Below are 22,189 nucleotides of genomic sequence, written 5' to 3'. Positions count from 1 at the left end.
GAGATTGGATAATGACCCAGAAAGACAGTACAGAGAGAAAAATCAAAGCCTAGGAATTAATCCATGGATGATGCCAACCACTAGATGTGAGTCAAGCCTTTACTTTAGTTCATAATATAGAACTAAATTATAGCTCTGTATTATAGAGTCCATGCCGAGACCAAGTCAGGAACATTGGCTATGCAATCCTAGGCAATCTCAAAGGAGCAGTGACAATTTGAACTTCAGTGATTATGCTGTGCTCACAAGCTTGGTTATGAACTTCCAACCATCAGTCATGTCTAGAATTAGCCTGTCCCAAAGAACTTAACCAGTTCTTTGAAGAGATAGACGCACCCTTCACCACTCAGACTGTGTTCCTGGTCTTGGGGCAGAATCAGGGATGCCATGTTGACAATAATATGTGGTATGAAGAGAGATAAACGTAAGTTATGATGGAAATAAAGAAGGAATGGGGAGGGAAGGAAGGCAGGCCAGCTTGGGGATGACAGTCTAATTCATGTTCAATACCACCAAGAGAAGTGTGGGTAACTTGTCAAATCTCTTAACTTCTTGAAGTGTCACTTTCTTCACATTTAGAGTGAAGGTGTTTCTTGTATCTATCTTGCAATGGTGTTTTGTTCTAGAATGCAAGTGGTATAAAGTAATTAAGACAGTATAAAGCAGAGGCTCAATAAATGTCAGATATTTCCTTTAATGTCATAGAGGGTAAAGAAAAAGAGTTTTTTTGAGACAGAGTCTCATATAGCGCAGGCTGGCTTTGAACTTTGTACATAGCCAAGAACAGCTTTGAACTTCCTTGTATTTCTGCCACCATGCCCAGTTTTATATGATGCTGAGGATCAAATCCAGAGCTTTGCCAATGCTAGGGAAGAACTCTTTTTTCCTTCCTTCCTCCTTCCCTTCCTCCTTCTCTCCCTCTACTCTCCATCCCCCCTCTTTTTCTAGTTTTTCAAGGCAAGGTTTCCCTGGGTAGCCCTGACAGTCTTGGAACTCACTTTGTAGACCAGGCTGTGTGCCCCAAGCTTTCCATCCTGAGCAGAACCTCTACCAGACCTTGGATTCTGCTATGAGATGAATTGTTAAATGCTGAATGTAAAGCTGAACTCCTAGGGCCTCAGCCAGACCTGAAAAACATCACATACACTCAATAAACTTTCCTTGAGTAAATGTATGGAAATTAATATAAATTGCTAATCAGAAATATTTGCAAAGAATTCACTACAGACAAATAAAGAAGATATAAGAAATAAACAGTTTGGTTTTTAACAAAAGGAAAAGCAGTTTCCAGAAGGCCACGTGTAGGCCCTGAAATCACTGATGCTATAACATAGGTATTTATTTTGAATTACATTTCTGGAGTCTCTAGCCCTGTGAATAAGAGGCAAACAGATGCCTATTTCCTAGTTTCACTGTGCTAATGAATATCAGAAATATAGCACATAGCCTGTGCTAGGCCTTCAGAAAACTCCAGCTGTTACTTGAAATGTACTATAAAGCAGCAGCTTGATTGCCAGGTCTGTGCTTGAACAGTATGTATGTGAGGTAAGGACTGGAAATTGATGGTCACTTCAGTAATGCTGTTGGTCCTGGTCTGGTTCACTGACGGTGTTGATTATGAAGGGGCCAGCAGCAAAGCTCTTTAGTGTCCACACAGAACAATGGAAGATGAGCAGGAGTGATGTCACGCATGGGTGGGAGAAGCCTCTATGTGAGAGGCAAGGCTTCAAAGCAACAGATCTGTGACTAGATATATGTACACATTTTAACCTTTGGGCAGTTAAAAATGGGAAAAGGAAAAACACATTTTTTACCTCTTCTAGTAAAGACATTATTGACGACAATTTTGGGGACATTATCATGAGGATTCATTTTTTTTCCTGCCCATGAATTAATACTTCATTGAAATTAATCTCATGACTACCGACCCTATTTGTCCACCAGGGACCATCTCTGGTGTTTAAAAAAAAAATGGGATATTTGGAAATTTTTGTGATATATGGAACAGCTTAAATTACCTGGATGAAGAGAAAATTACCATCTGTAGTGGTCTGGAACATTCTAGTATTCAAGAAAGAGATTGTAACTCCTAAACTCTGGTTGTACACGACACCATGCTTTCTCTCAATCCTTTCACAGGGAGCTGAAGCTTTCAAAGTAGCAACTGTGCAAAAGTGTAAGTTTCCTAACTTCCAAGGGAAGTGTCTCAGAAACTAGTAAAGAAAAAGCCCTGTGGGTGAACAGAAAAGGAAATAGGGCTGGGTTACTGAGCCACTGTGGTGACAAAGTCCAGGTGCACAGTTAGGGCAGTCACATGTGTGTCTCCTAGGTTTGTCACTTGGACACGTGTGACACATGCCTGACAAAGATGTCATGGGTGGGGAGGCAGAAGGCTCTGTAAATACACTGGAATCCCAGGTATCCATGCCAAACTGTCCTCTAACCTTTGAGCTAGAATGTTATGATAACAAGAAATTGTGGTACCCTGTAACCAGAATGTTACTTCAGATAGGAGTTTACAGAGGGGAAGAGAGAAGAACTGGTCAGGAGAGACAACAGGGAATGGTAGAGGTAGGCTATTGGCTCATACGAAAATATTGGATGTATTCAGAAGCTACTGATCATTTATCTATTGAACAAACTATGGTTTTGGCAGTATTTGAATGATACATAAATTAACTGGCCCCACCTTTTTTTTTTTTTAGCATTTTTACTCAGAAACTACCCAAAATATTTAACAGAAATAGCTAATTTACTAACACATTGACGCAAACTCCCTAAAATGTATCTTGATATCAACATGTTTATAAAGAAGAAAAAGGAGGGATAACTACATATGCAAATATTTGAAAAGCCAAAACATTTACTGTAGAGCTCAACTTTTTTTTTTTTTAAAAAAAAAATTCAAAACAGGGTTTCTTAGTGTATGTCTGGCTGTCCTAGAACTCACTTTGTAGACCAGGCTGGTCTCGAACATCCACCTGCCTCTGCCTCCCAAGTGCTGTAATTAAAGGTGTGCACCACCTTTCCCAGCCAGAACTCAACACATTTTTAACATGTCTAGCCTGCCTGATGACATTCTAAGATCTGGATACTGCTTTCACAGTGAATTTAGCTGCAGAATCCTTTAGTGATAGCTGCTTGCAGGGCTAGTGTCCTGACCATCATCGATGACACTTTGCATATTAAGTGTCCTTCTTGGAGGACACTCATGACACCCACCCATACACTCTTTGTCAGCTGGCTGTCAAAGTCTGATCCAGTTTGAGGTCCTCTTCCCCTACTGTTCAGGTAGTAAAGGTGACTGACCTGGCCCATGGCAGGGGACCCTGCCTGCTTCCATGGTGTTGCTGGTATTGCTTCCTTCAGGGAATCTATTTTTTAAAACTTGTTTCAGTTGTTGTAAAGGATTGGCTTTCACTGACAAAACCCACAAAAGACCGAATTATGCATGTAAGCATTTATGTTTAGCATTAATGCTGGGTACCCGATCCTATTGGCATGTTGTATAGAAGGGCATGGACTAAGAGGTTTGGGGAGGTGGAGAATGTGCCCCAGAAAGAAGCCAAGGAACCAGCATAGTTCAACTGTCAATGTGTAGCGAGAACGATTCAAGAACATCATTTCAGTCTCTACAGGCTTCCATTTCCTCTACTGAAAATTGAATCATAAGAATACCCAGAGGAATGACACTTATGTGGCATGGGAACCACTTGGCCACATCATGATTACATTGCTGGAGTAATGTCATAGTTTACAGGCAGTCAGAAGTACCTTCCAGACTCTGTGTTCCCACCAATTGCTCAGAATTAAGGAGCAGAATAAACCTATTATTGTTCTCAGATTCAATAGCACACCTAAAATGACTGATATGGATGGCATACATTCAAAATCTGAAAAGGTGGAGAGATGGCTCAGAGATGGCTGCTTTTACAGAGGACCCGGGTTCAATTCCTAGCACCCACATGGCAGCTCATAACCATCTGCAACTCCAGCTCCAGCTCTAACACCTTCCTTCTTCTGGCCTCTTCAGGCACTGGGCATGTATGTAGTGCATGGACATACATGCAGGAAAAACACCCGTACACACAAAATAAAATAATAAACAGTAATTTTAAATGACTAAGGCAGGGTGTTGTGGCTCATGCCTACAATCTAGGCATTAGAAAGCCAAGGGGAAATTGTGAGTTGGATAGATAAAGTGTTTATTACTACACAGTAAGGAACCATCAGGGAAAGGTGACAGATAACTCAGTACTGTGGGGAAGGGCAATGGGCATACAACTTGACTTGTTTCTGTTTACCCTGTGGCACCCTGAAAGGGTCCATTTGAACCCTGTAGTTGATTCACAATCAGGACAGTTAGGAATTGACTCATAAGCAGGATGGACGATTATTCCAAGGACGTTGGGGTATAAGAGTGAGCTATGGGGCAGCTCCAGCGCCCCTCATCCTTGCAGGGGACACCGTGGTGAAGGGGGCTGAGGGGACTCTAGCTATCTTACCTTCACACCTCCTGCCTGGTGCATTGCTGGGCCTGAGATGTGTGTGCACCACACTGCAGAGGAATGTGTCTGCAGTATTTTCAAACACCAATTAATAAGGAATCCAAGGCTCTCCGGCCTCCAATGGCCTCTCTGGAGAACTCTGTGTCAGTGACAGAGTCCATATGATGGGGACATCCTGTTAATAGCCAACATCCTGAAAGAAGTGAGCATTGCTCTACACTTGAGTGGGGTTAGCCCCGTGCCCCCCCCCCCCGTGTTCAGGATCTGACTCTGGCTGCACTTGGTTTGAGCACAGTCCACCACCTTCCTGCACTTAGCCCCAGAACATTCTGTCCACTCTGCAGTGAACAGGCAAAGACAGCTAATTTAACACTGAAGGGGGGGGGGAGAACAAAAAAACACAGACTCTTCCTTTTGCGATAGTATTCTTTTAAGCTGGACCTGAAACATCTGCAGGTGTCCTCATCCATTGGAGAGGAGAGAGGTCCCCATGAAGGTCTCCCGAGTCATTGAAGAGGAGAGAGGTCCCTGTCTAAATGGGAAAACCGTAAGGAGTCAAGCTGGGGAGATGGCTTGGTAGATAAAATGTTTGCTGCTCAAGAATGTGGACTGAAGATCAGACCTCACAGCTCCCACATAAAAAGATTAGATTGGTGAGTAAGCACTCGTGTGGAGAGTGTGAGAAGACAGGGAGATCCCCAAGGTTTGTTAGTCAACCAATCACATTGTAATGAGGTAGCCTGATGTCAACCTCTGTCTTACAGAGGCAATCACAGGAGCAGAAGCGCGTTCACACACACACACACACTCACACAGTCTCTCTCTCTCTCTCTCTCTCTCTCTCTCTCTCTCTCTCAAGAACTTGAGCAAAACAGAATAGGAAGAGGGAGAAGGATGAGAAAGCTTAAGATTCAAGACCACAAAAGGTCCTGCTGGATACCCAGCATCCAAACTGAAAAGACTTTGAAGGGACAACTTTCCAGCTGGAGTTGGAGAGGAAAGAATATTTCTCTCTCAGAGAGCATGTGGAATATTGATTTATCAAAATGGCTTTGCCTGACACAGTTATGGGGAGATGATACCTGAATAGATTTGTCTTCCTAGACTGGAGTCATGCCTCAGGAAAGAGCTCCGAGGGAAATTCTAGTTATATCCTATCACAAAATCGTCAGGTTAACCTTGTCATCCCATGTTTCCTTGTGTAAAACAGTGATGGTACTGACTTCTGATGTTGGGGTGGCAATGTGGGAGGAGATATGCAAAGTGGTCAGAGTAACTATGGGGTACACTAAGTGCCTCGCAGTTGTGTTCTGTGACCCATATTGAACGTGCTTAGGGACCAGCGTACTGCTGCTGAAGGGAAGTGACCATGGGAATCACAACTAGATGTTTCCAAATCTTAAAAGCCAATACACTTTTTTAGGAACAACCAGCCCCACAGTTTTACTTGTATTGACATTCATAAGACTTTTATGGAATGCTTGATCCCTAGGAAGTTAAATATTCATGGGTGGGCAGCAAAACACAGATAGAGAACTGATCAAAGTTCTTGTAAAAAAAAGAAGAAGAAGAGAAAGAGGAACAGGAAGAGGAAGGAGGAGGAGAAGAGGAGAAGAAGAAGAGGAATAGGAAGAGGAAGGAGGAGGAGAAAAAGAAGGAGAAGGAGAAGGAGAAGGAGAAGGAGAAGAAGAAAGAAGAAGAAGGAGGAGGAGGAGGAGGCAAAGGGTTCCTGTTGAGCTGTGCAGGTGACATTGAAGGAATTGCCAGGAGATGTTTCTGTGTCCCGGAATAGCAATACTGAGAAATTTCTCTCAGTGGGACATGGAGCACAGGGGAGGTGAAGGAGGTGTTGTTATTGTTGAAATTCTGCCAGAATGGTGGCTAATAGGGCTCATAAATGTGGTGGGGACATGGTCACTGTCAAATTTGCTATGTGGAGAAAGGAGGGAGCAAGCAAAATCCACCAGCCTGACTATTTCCTTAGCTTCCAAAACTGTTGTACTGTCTTAATGTAAAAAGTGTGGTATACCTAGTAGGACACACACACACACACAGTAGGTCTGTTTTGTACATTCTGCTTTGGAGCTGCGGCCACGTGGCTGATAGTAAGTCACTGGTTCTAAAACTTAACTACACATTGGAGTCATCTAGGTAGATTTATAAAATGGGTGACTACATTTCACCCCTAGAGAATCTTAATTTAATTGGTCTGGAGATTCCCCCAAGTAGCCTTAAGATAAAGCAAAGCTTGAGAATTACTGCCCTATATTGAAGTCAGCTGGGAATTGCCAGCCTCATTATGTGAATGTGTGCATATTGTACAGGCTTTCATTAAGCCATAGGGAGATAGAGCTGACACACACTAGAATGGTGCTGTCCACCGGTTAAGTATTTAAATCTCACATAATTACATTCATGGAAGTTTTCAAAATTAGTTCCTGGCCACATTTCAAGTTTAAAAAGATGTATGCAGCTGCCTTTTGAGCCACAGTGGAATACCGTGGGAAGTTCTATCAAGCAACTCTCAGACAGCGGCAGGACCCGAAAGATACCTGAGTAGAGGCTCAAGGCAATAAGGCTCAGAATATAAATCAGAAAACTTGAGCCTCACAACTGAGCATCCATGAGGGGGAGAAGTTAACTGTGGAGGACAGAGGCGTTCAGCACCTGAAGATATACTTGAGACCACATGTATATGCCAGCCTGTTGCATGGCCGGATGTTCCAAATGCATAGAGCCAATAGCCTACAGGTCTGGTAATAGAGGTAGTGGAAACCTGAGGCCCACTGCTGACACTGTAGACTTCTCTAAAGGCACCAGCCAAGTGGCACTCATGTCACTGACTTCTGAACACACTTACAGGCAAAGTGGTGTAATTCTGCTTGGCTGCTTCTAACATTAGAATCCTGGGGCATGTCCATTGTGACGGCAATGCCCAGCTCTGTGTTCAACAGCAGGTTGATTCCAGGGCCCCAACACAGAACACCTCTAGCACCAGAGGCTCTGATATCAAAAGATGATCAAGTATTCCACAGAGGACTGGACGGGAGGGCTCAATGAACTGCCAGTGGGAGGAAGCCCCTTGTCATCCTGCTCAGCCTGTTCTACAGGGATGGGAGGGTTTACCACATGGTAGATAAAGCTTGGAGAGGACTCTCTGAGAGGCATATGGCTGGATGTTTCTAGAAAGAAGGGTGCATTCTTTTTCCAGGGTGGCTCTCAGCAACTGCCACTAGGTAGGTGTCTTAAAGGGGACATGAATTCCTGTGGGTGTCAGGCGGCAATTGAAGTCCAGAGACAGAGCAGTGCTTTCTCTGCTAGCCCAGCCATCTGTTTTATTATCAGAACTCTATGTGGTTTAATATACCCTTTTGGAAGTTAATATGGTTTGAAAAATTGCCTATAATAATTCCTTTCTTTCTTGCACATAAGCTTATCCCATTCTTCATTCAGAGAAAATTAGTTTCTCTCTATCCACCCTAAATAAATATGGAAAAAAGTACTTAAGGAATATCAGTCAGAGAGAGCATCTAGTTTTGAGCCTGCCCTGGGGCCCTGGTCAAGTCCTGTGGTCTATGATGTCATTCTTCACTAGTGTCTGTTGGGAACAGGGTCTTTATTTTCCTGGAAACTCCAGAGCATTTTGACTGGCCCACCTTGCCAGTCAGGTGCCCACCTTGATGTCCTCCCCATTCACACTAGTGAATTTTTAAATTTGCATTTATTTATTGGGGAACACACATCACAGTCTGCGTGCAGAGGTCAAAGGATGGCCCATAAGCATCAGCTCTCTCTCCTCCCATGTAGGTCCTAGATCTAGAACTCAGGTCCCAAGGCTTGGTGGGATGATATGTATGAAGGAAAGCTTCAGGTTTGCAAAACCAGTGGCTAACATAGACAAGGTTAAACACACAAACTCCAGTGCTCAACTGCCTGGGTTCAAATCCACCTTTGTTACTTGTAAGCTGTGTCCAAATAGGAACATTTTGGCTCTTTTTCTCCTATTGAATATGATTGTGGTAGCATAAGGATGAATAGACCAGTAACAGCTTGCCAAAGATTTGAATGGTTACTTCCAAGGGGGGTATTCAGGTGGCAAATCACTTATGAAACAATTACAAACATCACAGGTTTAGGGAAAATGCAAATTAAACCCATACTAAAAGCATTACCTACCTACTCAAACTTGAAAAGTTAAATATATCTCTTCTACCCCTAGGCATTTGCCTACAAGAAAAACTGTATGTCCATGCAGAGGTTTGCACATAAAAGAACTTGTATGTTTATGTGTAATAATCACGAACTGGAAACACTCCAAATGGTCACTAGTGGAATACTACTCAGCAGTAAAAAAGATGAATCTTGTTGTGGGGTGCATGTTTATGTGTGTGCACCTGTGTGAAGATGCACATGCATATAAAGACCAAAAGTCAGCATTGTGCATTGTTTCCCAGGAGCCATTCATCTTGTTTTTGAGACAGGAATCTGATTGGATTGAAGGTTGTCTATTAGGCTAGGCTGAACAACAAGCCCAAGGAGCTGCCTGTTTCTACCTTCCCCACAGCACTGGGATTGCAAATGCATGTCACCATACCCAGATTTCTAAGTTCTAGGTAGCAAATTCAGCTCCTAATGCTTGTACAGTGAGAATTTTCCAATTGATCCATCCTCTAGTCCCAGATGAATTTGTATGAGAATAATTGACAAAACTCAAAATAAATACGCTGTCTGAAAGAAATAAGACATGTGGTATGCACATGTTGATATGCATGTTGTATAACATGTGTGTAATGGCACAGGGGTTATAAACAATCTCTACAGACTGAAAGAAAATGTCAGATTCCTAGGAACAGTGTAGGGAGCTGCGAGGAGGTTATAATGAAAACACTTGGAGAGACGGGGATACATTCATGGCATTGACCATGGTCATAGTTTTATGGCATGAACATATATAAACACATTGAATCACATGATTTAAAAAATTATGAATTCTTGAAGCTGGAGAGCTGGCCCAGGTGGTTAAGAATAATTGTTATTCTTATAGAGGAGCTAGATTTGGTTCCCAGCACTCACAACCACCTGTAACACCAGTTCTAGGCAGGGATCTTGCATCCTCTTTGGCTCCCATAGGCACTACATGCATATAGTGTACATGTGTGTATACTCAAATGTAAGGCGTACGGTTTTTCCGTCCGCCGCCTGGTATTGTCCTGCCGCTGCGCCGCCAGTCCCAAATAATACATAGAGACTCTGTATTTGGTACAATACTGTTGGCCCTGTTACTTGTTTCTTCTCAGCTAGCTCTGTCTTAATTATTAACCCATTTTTGTTGATCTATGTATTTTTTTTACCGGGGAGCCGGCGGCGTCCAGCTCTCTCCAGACTCTCCATCTTGACTCCTCCCTACTACTTCCTATTTCCTCCTTGTCTCCTAGTCCCTCCTATCTTCCTTTCCTATTGGCCAACAGTGCTTTATATTAACCAGATGAGAAACATATATACATAATGGCATCTCCCATCACTCAAACACACACATCAAATACACTTTATAAAAATAACACTGCTGGTGTTTAAATGAGTGTCCATGGTATAGAAAACTTGATTAATTACTGGAAAGTCATCGTATTAAGAAACATTTGAGATTAAAATTTTTCAAAGAGCATTGTATTAGCTGTGGTTATTCAAGTATGGGTTCTCTCTCCATCTCCCCATAACCTAGTTACAATTGCCTTTCCATGATGGACATGAATAAACAAGGAATAGAGATAAGGTGAAGCAGGAAGTAAACAGGTTGAGTTCAAAAGCCTGCACTATCACCTAGCACCTTGTACACATGTCCAGAAATTGTCTCAGGTGGAAAAGAGTATAACACTATCCCACATGACTGCTGTATAAATCAAAGTTAACAAATGGGTGTGAGGCCTGGAGAGCTGGATCACTGGGTAAAGGCACCTGCAGCCAAGTTCATTGCCACATGATAGGAGGAGAGAATTGACTCCTCCAAAGTGTCCTCTGATCTCTGCACAAGTGCCCTCATGTGCACACACACACACACACACACACACACACACACACACACACACACACACACACGGAAGGACTATGAGAAATCATTTAAATGAAAATCAGTGTGTCCTGAGAATTCTAAAGCAATATGAATGAATATTCCAGTCACTATGACAGTGGAAGAGAGGAGTGAGATAAGCATTAATGTCTTTGCAAACTGGGTGACAGAGAGCAAACAAGATGAAACCACATTTTAATGGCAATAATAAGAACCTCACCTCATGGGGAAGCAGCTTGTTTCACAAAGGCTGTCAGGCCTGCAGCACAGTTGCCTAGGACATGCAAAGAGTGTTGGTGCACACCTGCAAGCCCAACCCTCAGGAGGTTCAGCACTACTCAGGATAGTTCTAAAGCCTCAGGATGGCTGGGTCCTACACTCTGCTCACCAAATCAGAATCAGGCGCTGGGTTTTCAGGAATGTTCCTTCATGGGAGATAGTAGTAGCAGTAGTTAGTAAGCATCTTTAGAGACACTTGCCTTGAACTTGGCATCCCTCATTGAGGAGCATGTGCTTCTTGAGGCAATGGCACTGGGGAACCTTGTCTTTAGACTCCAGAAGAGAAGATGCATCTCTCACAATGACTGTAGATGCAGAAAAATTAAAACCATCATGAGCACTCTCCTCATTTGGTCCTTCTACAGCTGAACTCTAATGCTCTTGGGGTTCCAAGTGGCTGCAGATTATTCTTGCAGATTGCAATCTTCATAAAGTAATATGTATTACTTCATTTCTTTTCATTTGATCATTTCCACTACAATTCCCCTTTTAGTCTAAAGAAAAGATTTAGACTTGATAAAAAACTATATACAAAACAGTGAACAACAAGTGTTCTCTAAGAAAAGGAAAATTGAGAACAAAACGAACTACATATCTAGTCCTAGGGTGAAGGCATAACAGAGTTTACAACAGAGTTGTCCTAAGCTGGAAAACATAAGTCTAGTACCTAATGTATAACTAGGAAGACAGAATAATAGTTGTGATACTTTAATCTTCAACCTCATCAAGACCTGAGAAGGAAAATAACGATACTAGGGTAGACAGGAAGTGCGGATGGGCAACTTCCAAAAGGTGCAGCGAGGACAGAAACAGCAAGCTACCTGGACAGTCACCCAAGGTCTTACAGCAATGTTGGTACACCCAGTTTTGGCTAAGGCCAAGAGAACTTGGCAGGCCACAACAACAGCAGGGATGTAGAAAGGCTGTCTTACCCTGACTTGGCAAGGTCCAGCAGTCTTCTATATTTGTCTCCTGCAAGCACATAGGACTGCATGTCCAAATCAGTGGTTAAGGTGGGGGCAGTGCTTTGCCTTAGCTGAGGCAAGAATGAACTCCAGCAGGAGCAACAACATATTTTCAGGAAAGTGCACGGTGCTGTCAGGAGCAACAGTGTCTCATGTCAATGGAGTACTAATATTAAAACATTTAAATGTCATGTTTTGCATGTCTATGAAGTGATTGAAAATTAAGCATCTATGTCTAACTAACATGAGTAAAAGAAACATGAGTGAAGATAATCTGTAATACTCAGGAACTTAGCTAAAAAACTGATTGAAACTTCCCTGAGTAAAGCAGGAACAAATACATAAACAATATAACTATGTACATATACATACATATAAATCCCTAAAATAGAGGTAGAGTGGAATGTCAAGACAAGAGGTAGAACTATAAAGGGCAGCATGATAAATATCCCAAATTGTATCAATATACAAAATGTCTTGAATACAAGAAAAGTATACATACATAGAATATGGCAAGAATAAATACGCATAAAACATCATAAGTGGAAAGATTTCACATAATATAACAAAATATAAACTTAATTTTACATAGCTTATCACAAATAAGAACATATAACAATGTAAGCTGTAAAATACTATTACCTCACTCTTACTCAATAATTCAGAAGAAAATAGGCTAATCTACCTATATCCCATCTAAGCCATACCTTTCCCAACCATACCCTATTCCTGTCTAAAAGATAAACCCGAGTGTAAGCATCACCTTCCATACCCGACCCTAAATAACTAAAACCAACCCAAAGAAGATGACTATTATCCCCAAATTCCAAGGGTAGGGAAAAGGGGCATCGTTATCTTAAGGTTACTTCCTGCTGAAATGGGACGATGATTGTTCCCTGGGATCCTGTGGGAAGAAAATTTTTAGCAATTAAATTTCTCAACAGAACTGGCTGTGACATATGTAGTTAGTCACTGTGTGGCAGAAAATGCTTGACTGTAGTTCTATTTGAAAGTCTGGCCAGAGTGTAATAAGAAAGTGCACCATTACAGCTAGCTAGTCATGAGTTGTCTCGAGAAAATAGTCTCAAACTGGTTTTAGGGTGATATTTGTAGTCCAGATGCATCAGGTTGAATCAAGTGGAAATGACTTTGTGTGTGTGTGTGTGTGTGTGTGTGTGTGTGTGTGTGAGTGTGTATGTATGTATATACATATTTATATATGTATACATATATACATGTATGTATGAGTGTAAAATTCAGCTAAAATAGGAGCTGAATCTTCATGGAGTTCCAGAATAGTCAAGGAACTACCAATCTGAGCAACAACTTGTAACATCTTAAGCACTGTGGCCCTGAGGTGGCTTTCTGATGCATACCAACATGACAAGGGCTAGGCCTTCATTTTCCTTGAAACCTGGATTGTTCACCCACCTATGCACTACAGGTGGGTGTCCCTCACACAGAATTCAAGATGAGAAGCAGATGGCTAGAGCCAGGATCAAGGCATTGCACCAAATGTTGTAAGGGCAGATGGAGAGAGGATTATACTCTGTCTGTGGAGCAACATGGTCATGAATGACAGGGTAGAGGACCTTTCTCTCTAGAAGGATATAGTTTTCCTTACCTGTGTGAGAGCATGGGGAGTGATGGTATAATTTGTGCTAAGAACCAGTGCTTAATGGGCAGTCAGCAGACCAAGTCTCTACTTGAGAGCATCAGGCTTCTGTTGACTTGAGGAGTATAAAGAATCAGTTTCTCCCATAGGAAGGTGTTGTAGAGCCTGCAAGATTTTTCTCAGGTTTCCAAGAATATAAATGGCTCATGGCATGTGAAACAGTAAATACCTTTCATCCTCCACTCTTCTAATTGGCATTTTTACTGATGAGAAAACGTAGGGCTATGGATCATGGTGAATGCCTTCCTAATGAAGAGCATACTCAACAACAAAAGCAGCTTGAACTTCATTCTCATGACCTCCTGGGAATCTTGAGTTGGAAACGCCTATAGAGTAGACTTGGTTGAAAAGAGACAGCTAACCTATGATTTTCCATTACTGTGCTCAGCAGACATCACTAATTAATCACAGATGTCTTTCCTACTGAGCCCAGATGTTCTCTCAGACTCTGCTGTACTAGTGATGATCTCATCTTGTTCTATCACCCAATCTCTATAACATGATTAAAATCTCCAAATACAGAACCTCAGACTGTTTGTTATGTCTAGTAAAATTGTCTGTACCAATGTTTAGTTAATTCTCTGGAGTAGCTAGTAGGGTTTTAATTTGCTAGCCCTAGTGACTCCCAGAAGGGGATTGACAGATGGAACAAGGGGATATGCCACAAGTTTAACTTGCTTGAAGGTTAAGAATAGAAGTCCTAATCCCTGTGGGTTCTCTCTTTTTTCTTTCAGGTGGATAGGACGGAGGTGATCCGTACCTGCATAAACCCAGTATACTCAAAACTGTTTACAGTGGACTTCTATTTTGAAGAAGTTCAGCGTCTCCGGTTTGAAGTCCATGACATCAGCAGCAATCACAATGGGCTGAAGGAAGCTGATTTCCTGGGTGGCATGGAGTGCACACTTGGCCAGGTAGGCAGGAGGTGTCCTTTAGTTTTCTTAAAACCAAACAAAAAAACTATTGCATTTTCCAACATTTTTAGCTATTGTTGTATTTACAAAAGGATGTTCATACAAATATGTGAAGTTACTTATTTTTCAGAGTTAATCATTTTTCTTTCTGAGTGTTTTCATTGTGTTGGTCACTTATACAATAACTGTATAGAGGTGGGCTCCATCCTCTATTCTTGTATCTATTAGAGCTGTCATATCCTGTCCCTTTACATATTTCCCATCTCCTAACTGAACAGTAAGACTCACACACAGAGAGTGTTCCTCATTCAAATTTATGGCAGGTCTCTGGAGACAAAAAGTAAAATGACCCAAGAAAGGGAATAAATGCTGGGTGATTAAATAGATACTTTAATATAAACCTAGTGGGGATGTGAATTAAGCATCATCATTATGTTCCTTTGATCAAACAAAAATCAGACTCAGATTGGTTAAGTGACCTGTTAGTGGTTCTCAACCTGTGGGTCATGATCCCTTTGGAGTAGCATATTGGATATCCTACATGTCATATATTTACATTATGATTCATAACTAGCAAAATGATAGTTATGAAGTAGCAACAAAATTTTATGGTTGGAGGTGACCACAACATGAAGAACTATGTTAAAGGGTCACAGAATTAGGAAGGTTGAGGGAGAGTCATCTTATAAGTGGCAGAGCCACCACTGGCCCCAAACTCGTCACCTTGCTTCTCCTGGTATTTCCCTCCTTCTGCTTTATATAATGGAGTGTTCACAGGAAATAAATCAGTTGGGGGGGAGGTAAATAGATTCAGTTCAATCTTAAAATGCCAAGAGATGACTTTTATTGGTCTAAGAGATTAGTGTCTGCAAACCTTAGGGCTTGGTCTGGATATGAAGGAAAATTAGCCAGCTGGGCAGAGTCTGAGAATCCTGTGTGTTGGGGGGTGGGGATTGGCTTTTCCTAGCTTTCCTGAGACTGTGAGAGAGATGGGTCTGTCAGGTAACTCGAAAGTGCTTTGACAGTCCCTGAAGGTAATTGTTCAACGGAGGGGTGAGGAATCAAGCATGATACCTACCTGTAATTAAGCTCAGGATGTCTGCAGGGTGGGGCGGGGGGAGAAATAACAGAGGAGTCACCAATGGCTGCTGCACACCTGAGTCTGGGATAGATGATGCAGAGTTAGGAAATAGTCCTGAAAGATGATATTAGGTAGCATGAAAGGAAGTGGTTAGCAAGCAGGATGATGCATGTTCTCATTTGTGGAAGAAATCCATTGAACATGTCACATCTGAATGATTCAACAGAGTCTTAAAAGCTCACTGAATATTAAGACCATATTTCTTCATTGTCTTTCAGATAAAGAGTGTGAACTTGGTGGCTTAAAATTAACAACAGACTTTCTTTGTTGAGTGTCCTCTGCATACAGAGTAACAATCCAGACAGGAGCATTTGTTCTGAGAGCCATGGAGGGCAGAGGATACTTTTACCCCTCACAGCTTAGAAACTGAAACCCTGACATGAAGGGAAACTCCCCCCCTTTTTTTGATGCTTTTCAAAATTGTTGCTCCGTGTTCCTTCTTGACACCTGCAGTGCTAAAAAGATTTTGTCTAGTGTAGCTAAGGCAGGCAAAGAATGGCTAGATATCAACCCTCGGAAGGGCCAAGTCAGTGTCCCAGGTGTGGCTTCTGAAGGCTCAAGTATAAACCCTGTACTGTTTAATAGCTCATTAATGTTCTCAGACAGATTCGAGCTCTGGGCTCCCAGTTTGTTGTCAAAAGACATATTTTTCCCACTATTGAAGCCTCGGTTCTTCATTTACCAATAGGGAACGCCATGGTGTCACCACTTGGGGATACTGTGAGGATCGGGCTGGGGAGCGATAGCTCAGTTTATTCAAGAAGGAGTTTGAGAGTATGGTCCTCGGAACCAAATGGAGAAAAAAGAATCTGAGTGTGGGGACATGAACTTGTAATTCTAGCCCTGGGGAATTGGAGACTCGCTAGCCCTGCCAACCTAGCCTAACCAGTGAGCTTTAGGCCAATGAGAGACAATTTCTCAAAAACCAAAGGCACAGATGCCTGAGAAAATGGCATAGAAGGTTTTTTTGTGGTCTCCATATCCATATTCATGGGCATATATGTGCACACACATTGGTGCACACACACACACACACACACACACACACACACTCATACACATGAACATGAATGTAAGCACCTATACATGCACCTGCACACACAACCATCCACTTATATAGACATATTTGCTCACACACGATTTCCTGCCTACACAATAGTGAGACAATGTTTATAAAATGCTGGGCAGAGTCCCTGGCATAGAGGAAGCATGTGGGGTGTTGTTGGAAGCTGTGTGAGAGCCATTTTTCATGTAGTGAGGATCTAGGAAAGGATGAGAAGGATTAGCATTGTCAGGGGGATGGAAGAATTATAAAGGATGATCTCCCAAGTCCTGGGCAGCCACCAATACTGAATGTATAATTTCGTCTCATTTGTATCTCATTCAGCCCCAAGACTCAAGGTACACTGGCTTGTGTGAATGCATGTGCTAGCATTTATTCTCCTAGGAATACTTTATGTAAAAGAAAATTGTTTGAAGATAGAATGTTGCAGTAATCTGGGCAGATATTTCAACCCTAACCCTTGCTACAAGTAAGGCCTACCAACAGAGATGAAATGAATTCACCAAGACCACACAGGAAGTCACAGGTGTGGAGCCTGTCTCCTCAAGCTTCCACGGGCACTTGAGGTGGTTGCTGAGTTTGTCACTTGCCTACTCTGCCATGAACAGCCTGACTTTTGGTTTTGGAAAGAAGAGCTGCCTTAGAAACTGGCAGTTGGGTCCAAGCTCAGCAAGTGACTCTGAGCAAAAATGCCAAGGGAAGCTAAGGAAGGTTCATGTCCTCAGAGAGGACGCCAGGCAGAACTGTATGTTCTCAGCAGATAGGAGATGGGGGCGAGTCATGAGGACACAGAGTGATCAGAGAGCTATGCTTTCCTTCTGGGGGGCTTAGGAACCATCCTGCCCAACTAGACACACAGCTAAGCCCATCTTTCACTCCACCTACAGAGGCCCCACCCGGAAAGACAGGATCAGTAATCACCTGAAAGAGCCAGCTGCCTCTTCCTCTGGCACACTTCTCTTTCATCGCTTATTAACTCGTTCACTCATCCTTATGGGTCCATCTTTCTTCACTCACCAAAGGCAGTGGTCATAAGTCACAAGAATGACTTCTCAGATTGCTGGGCTAGGGAGTTGCTGTACTGCACTCCACTTACTATCCCAGGACCAAGCAGAGAGAGAGGGGGGAGGGAGGGAGGGAGAGAGAGAGAGAGAGAGAGAGAGAGAGAGAGAGAGAGAGAGAGAGATATGCTACCCACTGTATCATTGTCTTTAAACAGTTGGGGAAACTAAGGTGAAGTAACACTATTGTCCATCGTCATGTGGCTCTTTATGGTTCTTTCCATTTATTCTAGTAGCTAGTTCATCTCTAACTAGTATAAATTATGAAGCAGTATTAATGCAAAGCCAAGTTGGAGTTGACCATGGTGGTGTTTGGTGGAGGATTTTTTTCCCAGTTAAAATTGTTTTTTGATTTATACAGAAGGGATGAAATGACCTGTGAACTCTTTTGCAAGAGCATGGCATTGGCTATCATCTCTCAAGAAGGACACTTGCTTTAGGATTATAATGCAGGGGCTGGAGACTCAGCAAGTAAGAGCACTTGCTGCTCTTATAGAAGACCTGAGTTCATTTCCCAGCACCCATGGTGGCAGCTCACAACCTCATGCATCTCCATTTCTGGGGAATCCAGCATCCATTCTGTCATCCACAGGTACATTAACCCAGACTCACACACATACACATAATTAAAAACAAAACAAATCTTAATAGGAAGACTGCAACATTACTTCTTTATAAAAGTCCCCTAAAGCCAGAATCTTACAAAATCAGCATCTAGGAGCATCCCCATCTGACCAGAATTCCTTCCTTACCTAGCCATGTCAACACACACATTGTCTAAGTTCTTGAAGGCATCTTCTCTTCTCAGTGCTTCAGCAACATTTACAGCCATATAAATCCCCTTTCTTATTGCCATGTGGCTGCTTCTCAATGTATTTTCTTCTCCAAAATAACTGAGAACTCCATCGGTAAGCCATTAAAGGATATTGGACTTGGTGTCACAGGGTTCTTTGGCTTCTGTTATAACAGATGGATAGCAATCACCTTCTCTGTATGTCTGTGCACCACATGCATGCCTGGTGCTGTGAGGACCAGAAGGGGGCATTGGACCCCCTAGAACTGGAGTTACAGAGAGTTGTGAGCCACCGTGTGAGTGCTGGGATTCAAACCCCAGTCCTCTATAGGAATATCCAGTGCTCTTAATCACTGGTCCATTTCTCTAGCCCATGATCCTGAAATTTATGAAAATTCAGACTGCTGGGCCTATCTCAGAGCACCTGATTTAGAGGATCTAATGTGAGATCCCATAATGAGAATGTCTAAGTTCCCCAGTGATGGCCATTGTGATGGACCAGAGACTACACTCCAAGAACTCTGCACCTGCTAAAGCGTCAGGCTCTGTCACTAGCCTTAGTGAAGAAAGAAGCCAGTGATATAAGACATTATCTAGAGAAAGTAAGAAGCAAGAAGCAATGACAACACTTCATCATAAACTTTACATTTCTACACATGGCTCATGGATTATGTTCTTGGTGTGTGTGTGTGTGTGTGTGTGTGAGAGAGAGAGAGAGAGAGAGAGAGAGAGAGAGAGAGAGAGAGAGAGAGAGAGAGATTGTGTATAGGTGCATGTTGTGGGAAGCAGTGCTTGTGCACATGTGTGAATGTAGAGGCTGGAGTGTAATCACAGGTATCATTCCTAGGGTGCTATCTACCTTACTTTTTGAGATAACATCCCTTATTGTCCTGAAATTCATCAAGTTGGCCAGGTTGGCTGACTAGTGAGTGAACCCCTGTCTCCTTTTCCTGGCGATGGGATTGAAAATACAAGCTGGCTTTTCTTCCTTCCCTCCCCCCTTTTTCATTTATTTGTCATGCTTGTATACATGTCTTTTCATGTGTGGGGTCATATGTATGTGTGTAGGTATGGGCACCTTCATGCTCCTGCCTGTGGAGGCCCAGGCAGTGATGTCAGAAGGCATCTTTACTGGCTCTTTCACTGCATTCTGTGAGTCAGTCTCTCAATCATCTATTTGGCTACTCTCCCTAGCCAGCTTTCTCATGGGACCCTCTGTTTCTGCCTTATGAAATCGTAATTACAGGGTAGGGTATTTACCTGGATTTCTTATGATCTAAACTCTGGTACACATGCTTGCATGTAGAGCTCGCTAACCACTGAGCCATCTCCCAGCCCATCATTTCCTTTTTAAAATGTGGGTCCTAGGGTTGAACTAAGATCCTCAAGCTTGCAAGGCAAGCACTTTACCAACTGATCTGTCTATCCCATCAGCCCCGGATGGAGATCTTGGCTGCCACTGTTTGTTTCTACTGTCCATTAAATACAGTCAAGTGGACCTATTATCCAGACAGTGGGTTTCCTTCCTGATATAGATAGATGTCCAGATTATATCAGCTTAATGACCCTTGAAAAGACCAATAGACCTTAAGTTGTCATGATCTATGGGAATTGGTTTAGGGTCAGAATGGCCCCATTTGTGGATACCAAATGTGTCATCCAAACTCACTGTGTAATGCCAGAGCAAGATTCCATGGTCAGCATTTTGTTCTATAATATCTAGTACACAAAAGTGCCTTAAAATTGATGCCTGGAGAAGTCAAATTTACATACATATAGCAAGCAAGTCATTTCCCCTTTGTTTCTCAGAAGAAAACCATTCCCTGATTTTGCAGAATCACTACAGCGGCAGCTGCATAAGTGATGAATGATGTCACAGGTAAACAGTGTTATTTTAGCTTCCCCTGGACTAGCTATGGAACCCCATAAAACAGCGCTGTTCCCTACTGCTGACACTCTGCTCACAGACAGGCAGGATTCAGGGTGCTTATGGGTAAGCAAGTCCCCATGTCACCAAGGAAAATAAAATCTTTTTTAACCCCTTGTTCTTTGCTGGCTCTTTCAGGCTAGTGACCTTCAATTCAGGTTCTAGGAAAGTCTCTGCTTACTCTGGAAGTCTCCTGCCGTACCTTTGCACCCCCTTTAGAGGGCCCACAATTGTAGTCATGCATTATATCTGGGGACTGCCACTGAGTCTGCATGGGACCTCTGAGGAGTTGTTTAACATCTCTGTGGCATATGGGTTATGGACTTCACCTATCTTTATAGAAGGTTCTGGGTCGATTCCTTTCTAAGTTCTTTCACATTCTGAGTCAATGACTGTCAACCATTTCTTACCTTTCATCTCTCAGAAATTGAGCGTCCTTTTCTGTACTCATTCATTTGAAAAATCATCTCCCAAGTCCTCACCACCTAGCCCACATGCACCCCCTTTCTCCTATCTCTGATACGGCATTTCCCTGGTGCTGAGTATTAGATGCCATTGAGTAGCAGATGACATTATTCTACCTTACCCCCCCCCTCCCCAGAGAAAGCAATCCTCTGCCCATTCAATTTCAAAGATACTATTAAAGGGATACAATTTAAATGAACTTGTGTTCATGGACCCTATTTCACATCTAGTCAGCTGTCTTAGCCTTTATCTGATGCTGAGGAGGAGGGTATAACATCTAGGACTGAATGGCAATTTACAGGCCTCCACCTCTGTGTTAAAGACAGCTCGAGGTATTTGATCTGGTCATAACCTTTTTCATTCAGGCTATTTCAAGGCACTCAGCTCCTAGACCAGCATACCCAGACAAGGAGCCCCATGGTAGGCCTGAGATCACCTGTATCTTTTTCATTTCTAGCCAGCTTTCCTTACATTCTCAAATCCATCCAGCTCAGAACTGGCAATCCATGCAGCCTGACCCAGTTACCGTGATGCTTAGTGTACTCTTTCTACCACCTGCTACTTTCCTTTCCTTATCCAACATTAGCTTCCTGAGTATCAGATAAGACTGCCCTGTCCTTGTCCCAGCACTGTATCACCATGAACACAATTACCAATATGTCATATCACTGACTGCCTGAACCTCAGTAAGCAAAAACTTAGTTTTCCCCAAACCATACTCAACAAAAGCTTTTTATGTATTAAAATTAAAATGTTTCACCCTATAAAGTTTACTACACTTACCTTAAAACTTGTAAATAGTTCTGCTTTCGTCTTCAAGCTATGTATGAAATTCAGTGTTGGTGACAAACTTTTGTGAATATCAAACATGGTCATAAGAGGACTAAATAGTCTCCTATGTTTTCTTCACAAGTGGGAAGAATCATTATGGTGAGAATCGTTATGCTTCCCATTTCTTCAAAGGACAAAGATTTGGGAGAAGGCATGTTTAAGTGCTAACAGTGATGGTGTCTAGGTTGTGGAATTATGGTCAGTTTGTCGTGTCGTAGCTGTATTTTCCTTTTATGAGTACATATCATAATTACAATAAAAATACAACAAAAGAGCTCAGGAGTCAGTAAAGTGTTTGCCACACACAAGCATAAAGACTGGAGTTGTGGTTCCCTGCACATATGTAAAATCCAGGTTAACACACATAAAAGCCAGGTATAGACAAACAGACCTCTGAAGCTCACTGGTGGTCCAGCCCAACCCTACAGAACCCTCTAGGTTCAGGGAGAGACCCTGTCTCAAAAAAAGTACAATGAGGATCAATTGAAGAAGACACCGGGGAT

The 22,189-nt window shown here is 42.5% G+C and overlaps 1 protein-coding gene across 3 annotated transcripts in view; it reads left to right on the top strand.

Annotated features, from left to right (window-relative positions):
* The window catches only part of Cpne4 (copine 4), a 443,660-nt gene that overhangs the window by 273,822 nt on the left and 147,649 nt on the right, over nt 1-22,189 (top strand). For all 3 annotated transcript variants that reach the window (XM_051205851.1, XM_051205863.1, XM_051205859.1), the window contains exon 3: nt 14,226-14,405. In XM_051205851.1, the coding sequence (XP_051061808.1) occupies nt 14,226-14,405 (180 nt within the window). The remainder of the gene's footprint in view (nt 1-14,225; nt 14,406-22,189) is intronic.

This window comes from Phodopus roborovskii, unplaced genomic scaffold, assembly GCF_943737965.1.
Source record: "Phodopus roborovskii unplaced genomic scaffold, PHOROB, whole genome shotgun sequence".
In the NCBI taxonomy this organism is placed as follows: domain Eukaryota; kingdom Metazoa; phylum Chordata; class Mammalia; order Rodentia; family Cricetidae; genus Phodopus; species Phodopus roborovskii.
This window is presented reverse-complemented; position numbering and strand designations above follow the sequence as displayed.